The 16,582-nt window shown below is 48.1% G+C and overlaps 1 protein-coding gene across 1 annotated transcript in view; it reads right to left on the bottom strand.

Moving 5' to 3' along the window:
- Positions 1-16,582, bottom strand: part of CACNA1C (calcium voltage-gated channel subunit alpha1 C) — a 384,464-nt gene that overhangs the window by 16,572 nt on the left and 351,310 nt on the right. The window contains 5 exon segments of the mRNA XM_033057464.2: positions 773-938; positions 1,666-1,757; positions 4,676-4,741; positions 9,364-9,492; positions 12,159-12,191. Coding sequence (XP_032913355.1) covers positions 773-938; positions 1,666-1,757; positions 4,676-4,741; positions 9,364-9,492; positions 12,159-12,191 — 486 coding nt within the window.

Below are 16,582 nucleotides of genomic sequence, written 5' to 3'. Positions count from 1 at the left end.
AGGGTTTAGCTTCTTTATTCCCCCATACCAGCCCCCCAATTTAAATGGGAAGAGCCCAGAGATGGAATATTGTCAGCTGCTTATATTTTTCTCTTCCCTACTAAATGGATGAGGCACAAATTTGCTGAATTCTTAGATGTGCTGTCGTGGTTTATTATTTACTTGTGTCTTTGCCTGGCAGAATGGGGTGGGATTTGTCTTTGATAGGCTGAGATAAAAGTCCTTTCTTCTGGCCCAAGACCAAAACTTTAAAAATGTTGCTGCTGTTCCCTGGGAGAGTTTTGGGCACTGCTGCCAGCTGCAGAACATGTGCTGTCCCTCTGAGCAGTGCTGCACTGCCAGCACGGAGCAGATGCAAGTGGGATATGTGTATTCTCACAGTCATTGCTGCAGGCAGGGGAGGAAAAACCTGCTCAGCAGCCAGAAGGAAGGTAGGAGGGAAGGTGGGAAGTGTGGCTGAGGCGTTGCTAGCCTCAGCACAGCCCACAACACACTAATTTGGTTTTCTTATTGAGGGGGAGAGCGCTCCTTGGCTGTGCACAAAGGACTGGGATTGGAAACAGAGCTGGAGGGAGGCAGGGAAGGGCTGCTGTCCCTGACAGGGTGCAGCTTTGGGGAGATTTCCCTTCTTTGAGATCATTGTCCTGTGCACTGCTGACATCTGGGGAAGCAGAGGCTCAGCCTGCCAGAGGGAAAGTTTGGGATGGAGGGACTCACCAGGAAGGTTTGGGATGGGGGGACTCACCAGGAAGGTTTGGGATGGGGGACTCACCAGGAAGGCACAGAGCATGTAGAAGCTGATGAAATAGAAGACGGCGAAGCTGCTGCCGCAGGAGTGATCGGCTTCTGTGGAGTTGGCCGGCTCTGACTCCGGGTCACACTTCTTGTCTGGGAGACAGGCCAGCATGATTTCCTGCCAGGCCTCACCTGTGGCACACCTGGGCAAGGCAGAGGGCAGGGGAAGACAGCAGTGACCTTGGATGTGACAGGGACCGGCACATTAGCAACCTGTTCCTGATCCCATGAACATTCATGGGAATTTGGCTGCTGGGGTCAATTAAGAGCAAGTTAGGCCAATGACTTTGACATCCCCTGGCATCTCCCTCCTCTGTTTGGCTTTGTTGCCATCATCAGTGTGCGATTTCTGACTGGCTTTGGCTGCTGTGGCTATGGGGCTCTCATGTTCCAGCCAGAATCATGGATGTGTGTGTGGCATGGCTGTGGATAGCATCTAAAAAAGCCCTTCAAAATTACACCAGTGCTGAATTTGTGCCAGCTTCCCTCCCCTTCAGCACCCCTCCCTGGAGCAGGATGGTGTGCTAAGCTGAGCTGGCCATGGCCATGCCTAAGCACGAGCTCATCACATCCCTTTCCCTGCTACAAGTCACACTGGCCAGATTTGAACCAAAGAAGTTTTTGCTGCATATCAATTTTGGAGAGCACTGAAAACTGGCTACCTTCCCTCTGTGTAGGAGGATTTGTCTCCCTCCCCAGCACTGAGCATTACCAGGGTGAGCTGCTGGTCCTTCCATCTGACATAATTCCCAGGACAACACGTTAGCACTCACCTCGGGAACATGACACGGGAGAAGGAGATAAGGCGTGCCTGAGAGCAGAGGAACCGCGCTCCCAGGCTGACAGAACCCAGAGCTGCCATGCACCCACCTGAAAAGCAGCAGCACTGCCTGGGGGAAGGTCTGGAAGTTATTGTTGCGGTTGATTTCTGTGGTATCGTTCAGCGCAATTTTACCAAACACCTGGCAGAAAGCAGAGGTCTTTTCAGATTAGCCCTGCAAAATCCCCAAACCTTGTCACCCTGACTCTGATATTTAATGGAATCTGCTCTTCTATTAAAATAAACTTTTCTCTTTGTCTTTTATATGTGTTGTTGCTTCTCTGGCTTCTGCTTTATCACCAAAAAAGCACTAATTTTGCAATAAGATGCACTTTGTGTCAAAACAAGGTGTCCTTCCTTATTCAAACACTGAATACATGACGTGGGGCCTTGTTTTAACAGGCACTCCATCGGGAAAGGAGTCCAGCTGAAAGAAATCACTGAGAGAAGAAAAGGCTCCTTCCTTCGTGGCTTATCTGTCTTTCTCAGGAGGAATTAATAGCAAAAGCCCAGCAGCTGCAAAGCCTTGAGCTTCCATCTCTGTAGGGGGACTTGGATCTTCACAACACAATGTAAATACATTGCCTTGCACCTGGAATTGTCCAATTTCCTGCCCTTCGGTAGTCATGCCTGTCCCCAGCAGGTGTTTCAGGGGTCCTGCCATGAAGATGATGACCAGATCTGCGCAGACAAGGATGTCCTAGAGCTTCTTCCCAACTAGTTCATCCAGCCTTGGCACGGAGCCTGCAACCATCAGCAAACCTTTCCAGGGACCTGTGTTTGGTGGGAAGTCCGCAGGGCAGCAGAGTTTCAGGCTTCTTTAAAGAAATCCTGGCTAGCTGTGGTACTGTCAGGCAGTGTGACTGAGTTAACCAACTGTGTGTGGCAGAAAGGTCTCTGCACAGCATTGCCAGGACTATTTATTCCCCATTGATAACAACGTGGCACAGGTCTCGGGGGGCTGAGAGCTGTCATCTCTCTGTAGCCAAAACAAGCAGCAGGAGCAGAGCAGCTCTGAGAGAACACCCAGCTTCTCTGCAGGGAAATGTCACTGATAATTAGCACCCCAAGAGAAACAACGAGGTGGAGAGGGGAACGGGGACAATGGTGGGACAGACAGGAGGGAGGGTCAGCACATGGCAGTTCTCCTCATGGATGCTTGTGGCCAGCCCCACGCCACAGGCAGCACTGACAGCCCCAGCTGCACCGAGGCTGAGCTCAGGCAGCCCCTACTTTTCATTTCAGGCAATTGTAGGTAGGGGAGCTTCCCATGATCTTCCTTTGGAGCCTGCAGCAGCTGCTGTGGGTGTTTTGCATTGGGTACCTGGGAGGAGCTGGAAGTGAAGGTTCCTCCAGTCTGTGCCTCCTGGGCCATCGTATGAGTGGCTTTATCCATCAGCATCAACTTGGATTTTTTCCACTTGAGCACATTAGGTAGTGAGGCTTGAACGCTTTTACCCTCCAAGTCATAGCAGTTGCTAAAGTAGTAGGTCTGCTTTATATGGGAAATTCTGATATTTTATCAGATCTGGTACATCCAGTCTTTCATGGTAGCTGCTTAATGGAGTAAGGGCTGATTTTCCTTCCCATGTGTCCCTAAGTGTGAGGGAACTTTATGTGTCAGCATGTTCAAGAGAGCTGCACACATAATGTCTCAGATGCCATTTGGACAAAAAGTGATAATCACAGGTCTGTGGGCTCTAGGCAAAAAGGGAAAATGAAAAAAAAAGTTGGTTTTCTAACAGAAAGACAGATGTATGGTCCTCAGGCTGCTGAGATGATTTAAACAGAGGCTTGAATGTATGCCAAGGGTTAAATAGGTAACTTAGAATGAGCTGACAGGAAAAGGAGTAGAATTAAAGAATAAAGCATCTGGCCCTGGCAGTGCCCTGATCACTGTAGACCCCATCTGTGTGGGCGCTTGGAAGCCACTTACAATGCTTTGTACAACATTACAATACCAGCTGAATACTCTGAACTGATTTTATGTATAGCACAGGTAATTCTGTAAGATCTTGGCCATCTTAGCTATTAAAGGCAAAACTGGCAAGTTTACAGTATGAGCTTAGTAGAGTAAATGACACCTGTGATTACTGGGGCTACTGAGATTACCTGTGATAATTCAAGAGAACATTAATTTTATATTTCATGGTGGGGCAGGGTAGATGGAGTCTGTGAAGACGTGATTATAATAACAGGAAACAAATTAAAACAAGGTCAGTGGGGTCAGATGAATTTCATTACCAGTTTGTTGTCATTGTGGAACCAAGAAGCCTGTCATTTTTGAAAACCTCTGGAAGCAATTATGCCGTGCCTTTCTATACTGTGGCCTCTGGCCCCAGATGGCTGACTTGTCTGAGAACTTTGATTAACAGCAAAGTGGGAAGTGAAGCTGAGCTTGAAAAGCAGCACAGCAAATGAGGCTGGGACTGTCACAGTGTGTCTGTATCAGGTGCTGTCTTCCATGGTCTCTGTGCAACATCAGTTCCTCGCACAGGTGAATGCTCAGGATGATTCCAAGCGCATTTTACAACCTGGGTATGATGTTGTGTTGAGATAGCTTTCTGGAGAAACTCTGAGTATTAGCACATTGGGTCTGATCCCATATTTACCTGCATGATGTAGATCAAAAGCTGCTCTTTACAACTCAGTGGAAATTATGCCAATGCAAAAGAGATGCAAGAAAACATTTTGGTTTGTTCAGTGCATCATGGCCATAAGCCCACTTGTTTTGAACCAACAAGCAATTCTTGGTGGCTATTCCTTCGAGAATGTGGAGGGCAGGTCTTTTCACTGTTTGCATATTGTGCTCTGCCGTTAAGTGGGCCAATGCTTTTTGGTTTGCTTGTTTTTCTTTTTTTTTTTCCTTTTTGTTTTTTGTTGTGCTGTTGTTGAAAGTGCCCAGTCAGGCGATGTTCTCTAGCCAAGGTTAGGCTGGCATCTTACTTTACTGAGTGAAAACATTGCTGCAAACCCCCACATTGACCTGGTCACCCTGTCAGCCTGTTCCCATTCTCTAGCAGAAGACAGACATAGCCGAGCTCGTTAAGCATCACTTACCTGCATCCCGATCACAGCGTAGATGAAGAACAGCATCACTATTAAAAGAGCCACATAGGGGAGAGCCTGGAAAGGAAAGGAGAAAAGAGAGCACTGTCTCTGCCAGGCTCTGCAGTGCGGGCAGGTGGCCACTAGATGCCTCTACAGGACCACGCTTGGTTGCCAGCCCAGCCCAGCCCAGCCCAGCCCAGCCCAGCCCAGCCCAGCCCAGCCCAGCCCAGCCCAGCCCAGCCCAGCCCAGCCGGCTGCTCTCTGTGCCATGGGGGATGGATGGATGGATGGATGGATGGATGGATGGATGGATGGATGGATGGATGGATGGATGGATGGATGGATGGATGGATGGAGCTCTGCTGCCTTCCTGTCACTCCCGCCCTTAATCGAGCCAGGAGAGTGAGGGAAAACCAGGAGGAGAAAGCTCTCACAGCCAGCATTACTCTGGCACTAATGTGATATTTCCCTGGATCCAGTTTGGTGAAATAGAAAATGGGACAGCTGCTGGAATCTTAACTCAAGGTTTGCTACAATGGCTGGTACCACCCTGGTACCCCAAGCAGCATCAGCACCTTTCCTGTCCAGTGTTAGGTGTCCCTGATGGTCTGCCATGCACTGAGTGCCAGTGATCAGCCTCTGAAGAGGAAACCCAGACTCATATCAGAGCCCTGATATGCAGAGCTGCCTCCCAAGGCACAGGTCAGTGCAATCAGCCAAGTGTTGAGTGCTGCCCCTTTCCTCCACCACTGACAGGATTCAAGGGCCCAGGACTTGGTAGGCTCAGGCTTTTGAGCAGGAATATTTTGAAATATCTAGCACTCAGGCCAGAAGCTTTCAGAACGTGCTTCAGAGGAAATGGGTGGACACATTTACTCTGGAAATGTGAGCACAGTCCCTGATTAAGGTTTTGAACACCCAATTTCACAGAATATAACGAGCCTATAACATTTTCAGGGGGCTGCAGGACCTCTATGCATAGCACCTGCTATGGAGACAGGCTGAGACACCTGGGGTTGTTCAGTCACAGAGACTCTAGAGTACCTTCCAATACCTAAAGGGGACTAAAATAAAGACATAGAGGGATTTTATTTCAAGGGCATGCAGTGATAGGAGAAGAGGGGGTGGTTTTAAACTGAAAGAGGACAGGTTTAGATTAAATATTAGGAAGAAATTCTTTACCATATGAGTGGGTGAGACATGAACAGTTTGCCCAGAGAAGCTGTGGCTGCTCCATCCCTGGGAGTGTTCAAGGTTAGATGGAGCTCTGAACAACCTGGTCTAGTGGAAGGTCTCCCTGCTCATGGCAGAGTGGTTGGAACTAGGTGATCTTTAAAGTCCCTTCCAACCCAAACCCTTCTGTAATCCTAAATTCAACACAACTAAATCCTGCAGGAAAAATGGAGGGAATATTGGAATATTTTCACTGGCCACCATGGAGATTTGACTAAGATTTGCATAAATAATCTCAAAGAGATCTGAATATTAAAATGGTTAAAAAAAAAAAAATCAAATCCTTCAGACAATGTCTGTAATCATAATCTTGAGTCTCAGATTCCTCTGGCTTTTTAGGGGGGCAGACAAATTGGTATGTTTACCCCACAATGTCACTGAATAGACCACCAGCTCAGAACTGGGCTCCAAACATTTGGTGATGATTTAATTGGGACTTGATGCACACAATACCTAAGGGCTCCTGGAACAGTGTCCAGCCAGGACCTGAGGTGTACAACCTTTACTGTTTTCCGACAGTACTTCTGTTCTGCCATCCACATGGGGATGGAGAAGTGTCTTCTCTCCTGTCTGTCTGCCCTTTCACTTCCTTTTCATGTCCTTCTGCTCAGTCCATTCCTTTTCACTACCTCACCTTCCTGCTCATCCCTGCCCCTTGTTCCCATGGCTCCTTCAGCTCCCCACCCCCATATTCTCCATATTCTCTGCTCCTGTCTCTGTCCTTCCCTGGCGTTACCACTTTGTCCTTGTGATTCCCACGGCCCTGCCGTGCCCTCAGCACCCTCTCACTTCCTTCTCCTCCCACTCCCAGCTGAGCCTGATGCTGTCTGTGCGCATGGAAACCCCGCTGAGCATTTTCCCACCGCCCTGGCCAGTGCCCCAGCTCGCACGTCAGTGCTTCGTGCCATGCCCAGGGCACGTGGAAGTGACCATGGGATCCAGCTCCAGGAGTTCATTGCTGCTAGGCTGCCCTGCGTGAGCAGAGATGCTTCCTGGAAGAATGTGGGGACACTGGGGAGCCCGTGCCAAAGTCTGCTGGGATCCCACACTCTGACAGTGGGAGTGCCTGAGTTAAGGACAGGCACGGTGGCTATTCTTAGCTACCAAAGGAGCCTCCTGGTAGTTATAAGAGGAGGAGCCTGGAGCGGAGAATTCCATGTTAGAAATGGCTAAAGGCTTTCAAGGGAAAAGGCACTTGCTTGTAATGCCGCCTTGTTTTTTTTTCCTCCTCCCCTGCTGTGGAGGATCCCTCCCTCCATACTTTCTCCCATCACCCTACAGCCCTGCCTGACTCGCAGCTGGAGAGGTCTGAAGGTCACTGGAGGGAAGTACCAGGTGCTCCCTTTCCCACTCATCTCCTCCTCTCCAGCCCTGAGCCATGACAAGTTCAGCTCAGGGCAAGCTCCTGCTACAGAGGCTCCAGGGGCACAGGGGCAAGGGGAGGAGAAGCAGGAACTGGAAATTGTGACTCTGTCTCCTGCATCAGTGCTGGCTGAGCTGTGCCAAGGGAATCTCGTTCCTATGTGTGCAGACAAAATGGTTCCCAGTGGCACTGCTCAAATAACAGCCTGGAAATTGGCAGCTCTGCCAGCAATGGAAAAAGTCACTGTGGTACAGATGTGTCAGAAACCTGCTGAGCAGGGTTAGGTCCTCTGGAAGTCAGGGAGTGTGCAAAATGAGCCCTTTGCATCAGCCTGGTCGTCTGGCTGCTGGGACCACTGAGAGCTGCACTGGAAAAAGTCCGTGCTGATCCCTGGTGTGCAGTGTGCTGCTTTGCAGAGGGGAGACAGAAGCTGCAATGGGCGCTGCAGGCTTTGGTCCCAGCTTGTGCTGTCGCTGGTGAGGCTTAAGTTTTAAAGTGTGAGTCAGTTCCTTTCCCATTTGAGTCAATACAAAAGCTATTGACCATTTACAGCCCCAGTCCGAGGGGTATATAGCTGCTGTTTCAAGACTTGTGTGTTGCACAAGTTAATCTTTCGTGCTTTTGTCCAGTAGTGTGTTCTGCATATTTGCTCATGTTTAGGCCACCATTTGTATTCCTGTGCTGTGTTTCCCTGCCACTTCCTTTGGATATGTGCCAGCTAACATCCAGGTTGTGCTGGTCCAGTAAATCCAGGTCAAGTACTTTTAAAATGCAGGAAGGTGCTATGCTTCATCTCTGCCATTTTGCTATATGTGGCTAGGTTTTTTTCTAGCAAATAACTGTGGTGTTTTTTTTCTTCCAAATGTGATGATTCTTATCCAGTCTGGTCTCCTTCACTTCCTCCTCCCTCCTCTGGAACTTTACCTACCACTGAAATGCAACCTGTCTTCAGGGAAAAAAAGCAGCAGCAATTTAATAACTTGGCATTGTTACCAGCTCAAAAGAGTAGGGCTAAAAAGGTGAATTCTTCCTGGATGAAAGTATGGAGGCCACACACCTCTAATACTCAGAAGAAATCCTCAAAACAAGGCTTAAAGGAAACTTAATTGAGACCCAGGCCTTCCCCCCACAGCTGTGTATTTCACTTAAAGCTACACATATGAAATACAGCTCAAATAAGGAAAAAAAAAGAAAAAGATGGAATTGAAGGGTTAGAGACAGGCAGTAATTGAGTTGAACTGAACTATTAAAGCTGTCCAGGAGGGTCTCAAGCAATTACTCATGCTTTAAAGATGAAACTCACACCCTGTGAGTTCCATTTACTTAACACATTGTCTTGGGTTGCAATACAGGATGTGACCAAAAGTCTGTATTCTGTCACCACTTGATGAAACCAGGTGGGGCATTGTTCTTTATCTTTTCCACAACCAATCCTCCATCCAGGGAGGTATCTTCTGTTAATGGGCCACTGAGTCCCACTGTGTAACTGATAAAACTACTTCATCCCATGGGGAGATGCTCCAGCCAGGGGGAGGAGCCAAGCATTTCCCACCTAGATAAAATCTGAGATTTGGAACACCAAAGCTGCCCTTGCCCACTGGTTTCCAGAGGAAAACCAAACCGTTCTACATCACTGGACCTTTGGAGGAAAACTGCACCTTGTACAGGAGCACTGCTCCAACTGAGCCACATCTGTCACTGCAGGAGGATGCAGCCACCATGAAATGGGACTGCTACCAACACCCTGCCTGATGGGGTGTCAGGTTGTTCTCTGACTGTGTCAGGGTTTGGGGTTTTGTTTGTAGTACTGTATTTTTATTTTAATTTTCCTAGTAAAGAACTGTTATTTCTAATTCCCATATCTTTGCCTGAGAGCCCCTTGATTTCAAAATTATAATAATTTGGAGGGAGGGGGTTTACATTCTCCATTTCAAAGAGAGGCTTCTGCCTTTCTTAGCAGACAACTGTCCTCCAAACCAGGGCACTCTCTTGTGCCACTCACCCCTGGGCACCTTTGAGCTGTGGCACTGGGTGAAACCCCTCCCTGGAAGGAGAAACCAAAAGGAGTTAGGTCTTTTCTTAGAGATAAGTGGGGCAGTACCTGGAAGGACTTGATGAAGGTCCAGAGCAGCGTCCGGATGCCCTCCCCTCGGCTCAGCAGCTTCACGAGGCGCATCACGCGGAAGAGTCGGAAGAAGGTGATGGAGATGCGAGAGTTTTCCTCTGCGTTCTGGAAGCCATTGGCACAGAGGCAGGAGTTACAACAGCACGACAGCAACGAGGGCCCTGGCCACAGAGGATGCTACGCCGAGGGTTCACTGCACTGTTCCTTGTCCTAGTACTGCTCCCTGGGCTCCCACTCCCCAGCACCCCAGGGACATGCCAAGGCTGCTTCAGCCTGCCCTGTCTCCCATGGTGGCGAGGCTGCTCCACAGGGGCTCTCAACATCAGCCTCTGCCTTCAGTCTGCCTGGGCTGGCAGGGATTAGGGATGGCTTGTACCCCTTACACTCCTCCACTACCTCTCCTGATGTTGGAAAGAGGCAATTCCCCTTTGACCTTGCATGGAGGAGAAGGACACTTTCCCTTTGGCCTGTCTCGAGTGCTTCACCCCAGTGAGTGCCTCAGCCAGCAGTTCTGGTGGATCTGGTGTTGCTCACCAGCCATGTGGTGCTTGTTCTGCTGGGAAACAGGTGCAGGTGCAGGTCCCAGATTTCCTCCTGGCACACAAAACCCCACGAGGACCAGTGTGTCACTGGTGCCACTGCCAGCCTGGCTGTCCCTCTGCTGCTGTGGCTGTGCTGCTGCAGGCTGGACCCTGGTCACTCACTCCTGCTGCTGGGCTTTTCCCATTTCTCATGACCCCTTTGTATTTCCCACAGTCTGTGCACTGACTTTTGGGGTTTTTTTAAAACATTTTTATTTTGGCTTCGCTGCTACTGTTCAAGCGTGGAGTATTTTAAAATAGTCTTTCTTCTGGCCTGTTTTTTCTCACAGCATCTGCTTTGTCCCTAAGCATTTCCCCCTGGGGTTGTAACCAGCTCTGACATTCCTCAGCCTTCACATGTGTGAAGGCAACATCCATCTGAAGGCTGCTGCAGCAGCAGGCTCACCTGGCCTTGGCAGAGGGCTCGCTGCCTAGCTCAAGGGCACAGCAAATGCCGCGTTTTCCAGTTTATTAACCCCCTAAAATACCATGCCAAGCCTATGGAGCTGGTGCCTTCTGGCAGCAGCACTGTGGGAATGTGACCTCCTGTCACAGGGGCAGATAACACTGTCACCCTGCCACTTGACCTGCTGTGGAGCAAAGTGCATGGAAACCCCCCCCTCTGTCCTCTCCCAGGCTGCAAAGACTGCAGTCCGAGTCTAAACACCCCCGAAAGAGCAACATTTAGGAGGAAGAAACAGTGCAGATCACCCCTGCTGTTAACTACTCACCACTGTGTAGACCAAGAGAGAACAGACCCTTTGGATTTCCTGTCACTGGGCACTGAAAACAGCAGCTGCCTGCTTGTCTCTTCTGATAAAACCCTGGGATCAAACAACACCCAGCTGCAGTCTGTCTGTCTGTGGTGTGTCTGTCACCAGGCAGCTTCCTCCAGTCTGTACCACCACCTGACAGTCACTGCCCATGGAATAACTGGGTGAAAAAGTTTAGGGAAACAAGGAAAAGCCTGAGCGCTCCCTACACCTCACATCATCCTTGTTTGATTACTTGGACATCAGGCTGTGGGCGTCCATGAGTTGGAGGGTCTGAGGTGAAGGAGGGAACGTGGCTTTCAAGGGATCAAAAATCACGGCACTGAGTACTCTCAGCACTGCAGTCCCAGGGGGATAACTGGAAGGTCAAGTGCCTCTTCGAGTCCTATAGCAGCCAAGCTGTAATACCACCTAAAACACAGCTGAGGTTCAAATTTAGAGGTTGTGTTGACAGCAATCCTGCTGTGGTTGTGACTATAAAAACAGCGTTTTCTTATTCTACCTGCTGTGTTTCTTGTTGGCTTGGCTCTTTAGGTGGAAGCAAGTTGGGACACGGGTCTGGACAGAGGTTTTAGTATTCCTTTGTCCTTCCTTGCTGAGAGGAGGCAGCTGCTGTAGGCAGAAATTTATCTCTGTCCTCCTAGTGTCCTGGAGCAAAAATCTAAGCAGCAGATAAAATAGAACAAATCCCTCCCTGACGCAAATCTGCAACTTGCTGGCATCAAACCACTGAGCCCAAAACTCAGCGATGCCTCAGATGACTACAGTCATTTCAAAACTAGGTGGCTAGAGATTAGCTGATGCTTGAGTAGCCCTGCTAGCTTCCTCCTGTCTTTCATCCAGCTTTTTGAAGGCAGAGGAGGGAGGTTCTGCAGAGTGGAAATCCAGAAACTAGAGTTCCTGCAGCTCTGTGGAGGTGCTGTGGGAGCTGCCATGCACACCAAGGCCAGTAGTGTTTTGTGCACCATTGCACCACTTATTCTTTTTTTTGGTGCAAAACACGAACTCAAATGAATCACCTCACTGAGGAGGAGTTTCAGAGTTCCAACCCTTTCTTTTCTGGAGGCTTGGACATGAAGTCACACTGCAAACTCATTCAGCCTCACACAGGGACATCGTTTGTGGCTAACAAGAAATCTTACCAGGTGCAGTTCTCTCTTGGTGGTTCATTAGAAGGCAGAACAACAGTTAACTCGACCAAAGGAAAGCTCAGGATGCACAAGAGATACACATGTGCAGCATATTCACAGCCCATGTGAACACCAGACTCACACCAATACATGACATGGCAGCTTCATGCACAAATAACTAGGCTGGGCTTGGAGAGAGAACTTGTGACCACGGAGAAGAGAAAAAAGGAGTGTGTTAGAAAGAGTGTCACAGAAGCTGGGAGGGTGGTCTGTATTTTCGGTCTTACCATAGAGGAAGAGCATTGGGTATGTTCAGCTGGCTTTAAAGAAAGGCAGACAGAAATAAGCTGTAATAAGTCTCCAATCAAGAGCCCTAGTAAACTAGGTCTTGGCTAACACAGGAGCAACAAATGGCAGAAGATGGCAAAAGGGAATTTGAAAGAAATGCACAAGAGGCTGGGCTTATTCCCTAGGATGCCCAGGATCAAGGCTGGCTGTGGCAGAGGTTGGTACAACTGCCACTGAGTTTGATGTAAACTCTCCCCACCACCACATGTGACTCACACCCAGTTCTCCTGAGTGCTGGACACCCTGGCAGTGGAGGTACTGAGCTGGTAAAATATATGGGGCTGATTTAGCTCTCCAGCTCTGATCCAGGCCATTTCTGCACAGGGACCAGCCAGCTTCTAGTGCATCATTATGATTTGTAAACCCATAACATCCAAGTGCTAAAGCAACACTTTCTGTTTATATGTCCCCTTACACACAGTTCTGGGTGGGGCAATGGGTTGGGAGAGTCTCACTGGCTCTTGGCAGCCCTACAACACCCGGCACCAGCTGTGGGAAGCAGGTTGGTGCAGCTAATTAGCTGGCTCTACCTTCACCCACCTCACAGCAAAGTCCTAGGGACACAAAGGATGTGTTCTTGGAGGCCAGGCTGAGCTGAGCTGAGCCCTGGTCATGCCTGGAAGAGCAAAATTGCTGCAGACACTCTGCCTGATATTCCTTGATTAATCTCTGTGGCCATTTCCAATACCGAGAGCAATTCTAAAAAACACCCAAGGCCGCAAGTATCCTTGGGTGTAAGAAGCAGAATTGCAAATTAAATAAAACTGTCTTTATTGGGAGTCATTCAGTTCAATAGTAACATAATCCTTCAGGCCTAACCTCTACCATATGCTAAAACTGTCTGCTACTTTAGCAAAATGGGAACTGATGTATTTCTTCTTCTGTCAGTGTCAGAATTTCCCACTAGTGCCGTGGAGGACTCCTGCAGCATGGTCCTGCTCTCCAAAGATGCTGCAGTAATCAAACTGGCATCGTATTACCTGAAGAAAAATTGTAGTTTGGATGCACAGCCTATTTGGGGGTACAGGCAAATGAGAGCAATTAAAAACCCATGTACACCAGCTCATTTAATAATTTGGGTTAATTCATTGGTTTGGTAATGTCAGCTTTCATTGCTTTTATCCTCCTGTTTCACACATTTGCTCTTGTGTTTTCAGATCACATACAGGCAAAAGTTGGCTTGAATACCAAATAAAGAAGCAGTGCCCATAGAGACATTTCTTACAGGTCGGGCACAGATTTTGATTTTGTGCTGCTAGGCAAACATCTTTCCAGCAAAGCATTTCTCTGTCCCATCCTCCTTCCTCTTCCTAGTTCTGCAAATCACCTTTTCTAAATGGAGAAGGACCCTAATTCTGCTGCTTGCTGCATTCCTGGTAGAAGGTACAAAGGCCCTTCAGAATAACTGAAGGAAGCCTAAAAATTTTGGGAATTCTCCATCCTTTCTGGCTGACAGTGTTGGTGCATCTATGACTGACAGGCTGAAGAAGCCTTTCGAGGTGCTGTGGGATATTGTACCTTCATTGTCATTTCTTGTCTTATTCCCTGAGCTAACTGGGCTATGTTTTAAGATGTGGTCAGAAATGCACCAAATTATATCCCTACCTATGGAAGAGGCTGAAAAGCAGCCCAGGAAAGGTTCTGCTGATGCTGGCAGGTGAGATTTGTACAAACTGTGGCACTGTGGGCTGAGGTTCCTGCTATGCTTGTGCACATTGTGGGAGTTCATGAGGGGGAAATCAACCTCCAGCTTTGGATTGCTGAATACATTTTCTGGTATCCACAAAGGTTTCAGATAGGAGAGAAATCCCACCACCTGTGCCAAAGGGGCACCCCATGGACCTGAGCACAGGCACCTGAGAACCCATTACTGGAGATTTCAAGAGTGGCCAGTGTGAACTCTACAGCTGAGAGAGCTTCTGCTAGATTATCCAAGAATCTTCAGCCTTGCCAGTGATGTGGGAATGCCAATTCTAGGACAAGGACAGGCAACTGGCACCTGAGAATGTAGTGGTCACATCACTTCCCGGAGATGGAGGCAGGGTGACAAGTACTTGGAATTACACCCAGTGTCTATTGCCCATCTGAAGTGGGCAGGATTTCATCTCCACAAATCTCAGAACAATGTGGAAAAACAAACCCTCATCTGTTTAATGCCTCTGAAAGAGCTGTTGGAGAAGCTACAGCACTGAGCAGAAAGCACTCTTGGCTGTAATGTTTAATTTGCAGCCATCCCTGCTCCTGCAGAGCGGGGTTGAGCCTGCAGAGGAACCCCAAGCCTTCCATCCTGCCCTTCTCTTTTGGGGTGAGTAGCATGAGCATACTGAGTGGGAAAACTCCACAGCAGGGAGATCAGTCAGAGATAATGTTCTGAGCAGTTTCCCTCATACAGAAGAGGGATCTGAAGTATAAATCACAAGTCCAATATTTAGAGTGATACAGAAGGAAACCTGCAGGCTGAGTGGGAAAAGAAATATCTGCCGCAGGATGCACTTGTGTGAAGACACTTGGGGGGATGAGTGCAATGAGAACTCTTTGGGTATTTCTTTCTTTCTTTTGATGTCACTATATTTAAAAAGGCAACAGAGATGCTAAGGAGCAGAAGAGGCCAAGAAAGAGAAGAGAAGGTTCTAGAAGCTCAAGTAAAAATTCAGTAGGATGAAGACTGAGTGATCCCTGCAACATGTCTGAAAACTTCCTCAGAATACTCTTGCCTGCATGCATCCTATTCATGTTCAGTGTGTACCAGAAAAGCAGCTTTTTAAACAGATAAATTGCTTCAGCTGCTGCAAACCTGTGAGCATTCTTAGAGCCCCTACAGGCACAAAAGAGGAAGGAAAAGCTTGTGCCCATCGTGGAGTCAGGATCCCAGCTAAGGATGTCCCTGGGAAAGAAGCCAGTTTTATTCAATGGAGAGATACTTAAAATTTCAGAGACCACAGCACTGGATAAGGTAACTTTCCTACTAATTATGCCCTGCCTGGGTAGGTGGGAGGGAGGTTTACCTGTGAAGGAAACAACCCCTCCAGGTCCTGTTCAACCTCCATAATGTCTACAAATCCAACTTGATGTCTGATACTGCCATCAAGTCAAGGAAATAGTTTCTAATGGGTTGTGCCTTGGAAGCTGGGAGAGGATAAAAATTGCTCTCCAGGAGAACCAGTGCCAGTCTTTCAAGAGCAATATGTAACAGAGTCAATATAGTAGGGTATTTATGCTGTAATACAATCCATTCTGAAATTCTGAGAAGGGACGGTGTGGCTTTTCAGACCTATAAAGACAGCAGCAAAAATATGAGCAAAAAGGCTTTGCATAGTCACAGCAGTATCAAAGTTCCCTGAAATGTCCATGGCTTAGAATATCTTAGGGATAAAGATTTGGAAGGAAACAAGAAAGTGTATTAATAGGCAGATTCAAATGGAAGTTTCAGTAGGAAATTCCTGAGATGAGATATTAATCCCACCTCATCCTTGTGGAGCACTGGAGATGGAGACGGAGGACTGTGTTGGGAGGTTTGAGTTCCTTTTGGCTGGTTTGCTGACAACTGCAATGGCTCTCCAGAGGAGCAGGACCTGGAAATGCCTGGAAATGTAAACCATATAACCACAGAGACTCCTGGACTGCTGGGTATCAGTAGCTGTTGAAGCCTGAGTGCACTGAGATGACAGGACAGGCATGCAGCATTCCCAATGCCAACACTGCTGATGGCAGCAATTCTTTTACACCACACTGAAGATGAGTTCAACTCCATTGCAGGGGCTCCAGCTTTTGCTAAGAAGTCTAAACTGATCTTTTCCCCGATGTTTGAGGAGCAAAACTTCCTTGCTGGTAGTATTTTACTTTCTAACATCACTTTCATTCATAGGGAGGAATCTCTTCTTGCAAGAGATGATTCAACCTTTATGTTGCAGAGAGCATTTGAGCAGCTGAGTGCACAATGTTATAATTGCTTTGCTAGAGTTGTCTCAGTCAATGCAGAGGTACAACTGCAGCCTTCTAGTTATGCCTGATAGCCCTGGGTTAGAAGAGATAAGAGGAAATGTGTGTTTGAGATGCTGGCACCACAAGATGACAGAGTAGATTCATATTTCTCAGGAGAATGAGCGGTCATGCTCAGGAGAGGTGCTTATGCTGCTTTTTGTGACAAACAGTCTGAGGAAACTCGAGGATGAAGCTCTTGGGAGCCCCCTTGGGCCAGCTGGTTGCTGGTGATGGATGTCTGCTAAGGTGTTTCCTTGATTGTTGTTGACCAAGGAAAATGAAAAGTTACCTGTGAAGATGCCATATCTGTTGGAAATTTGATAATTGGTCTGTCAGCCTTGTCCTGTGAGGAAGGAGGTGATAAATGTTCACTTCTTGTTTT

Source organism: Catharus ustulatus, chromosome 4 (assembly GCF_009819885.2).
Source record: "Catharus ustulatus isolate bCatUst1 chromosome 4, bCatUst1.pri.v2, whole genome shotgun sequence".
Taxonomy (NCBI): Eukaryota; Metazoa; Chordata; class Aves; order Passeriformes; family Turdidae; genus Catharus; species Catharus ustulatus.
This window is presented reverse-complemented; position numbering and strand designations above follow the sequence as displayed.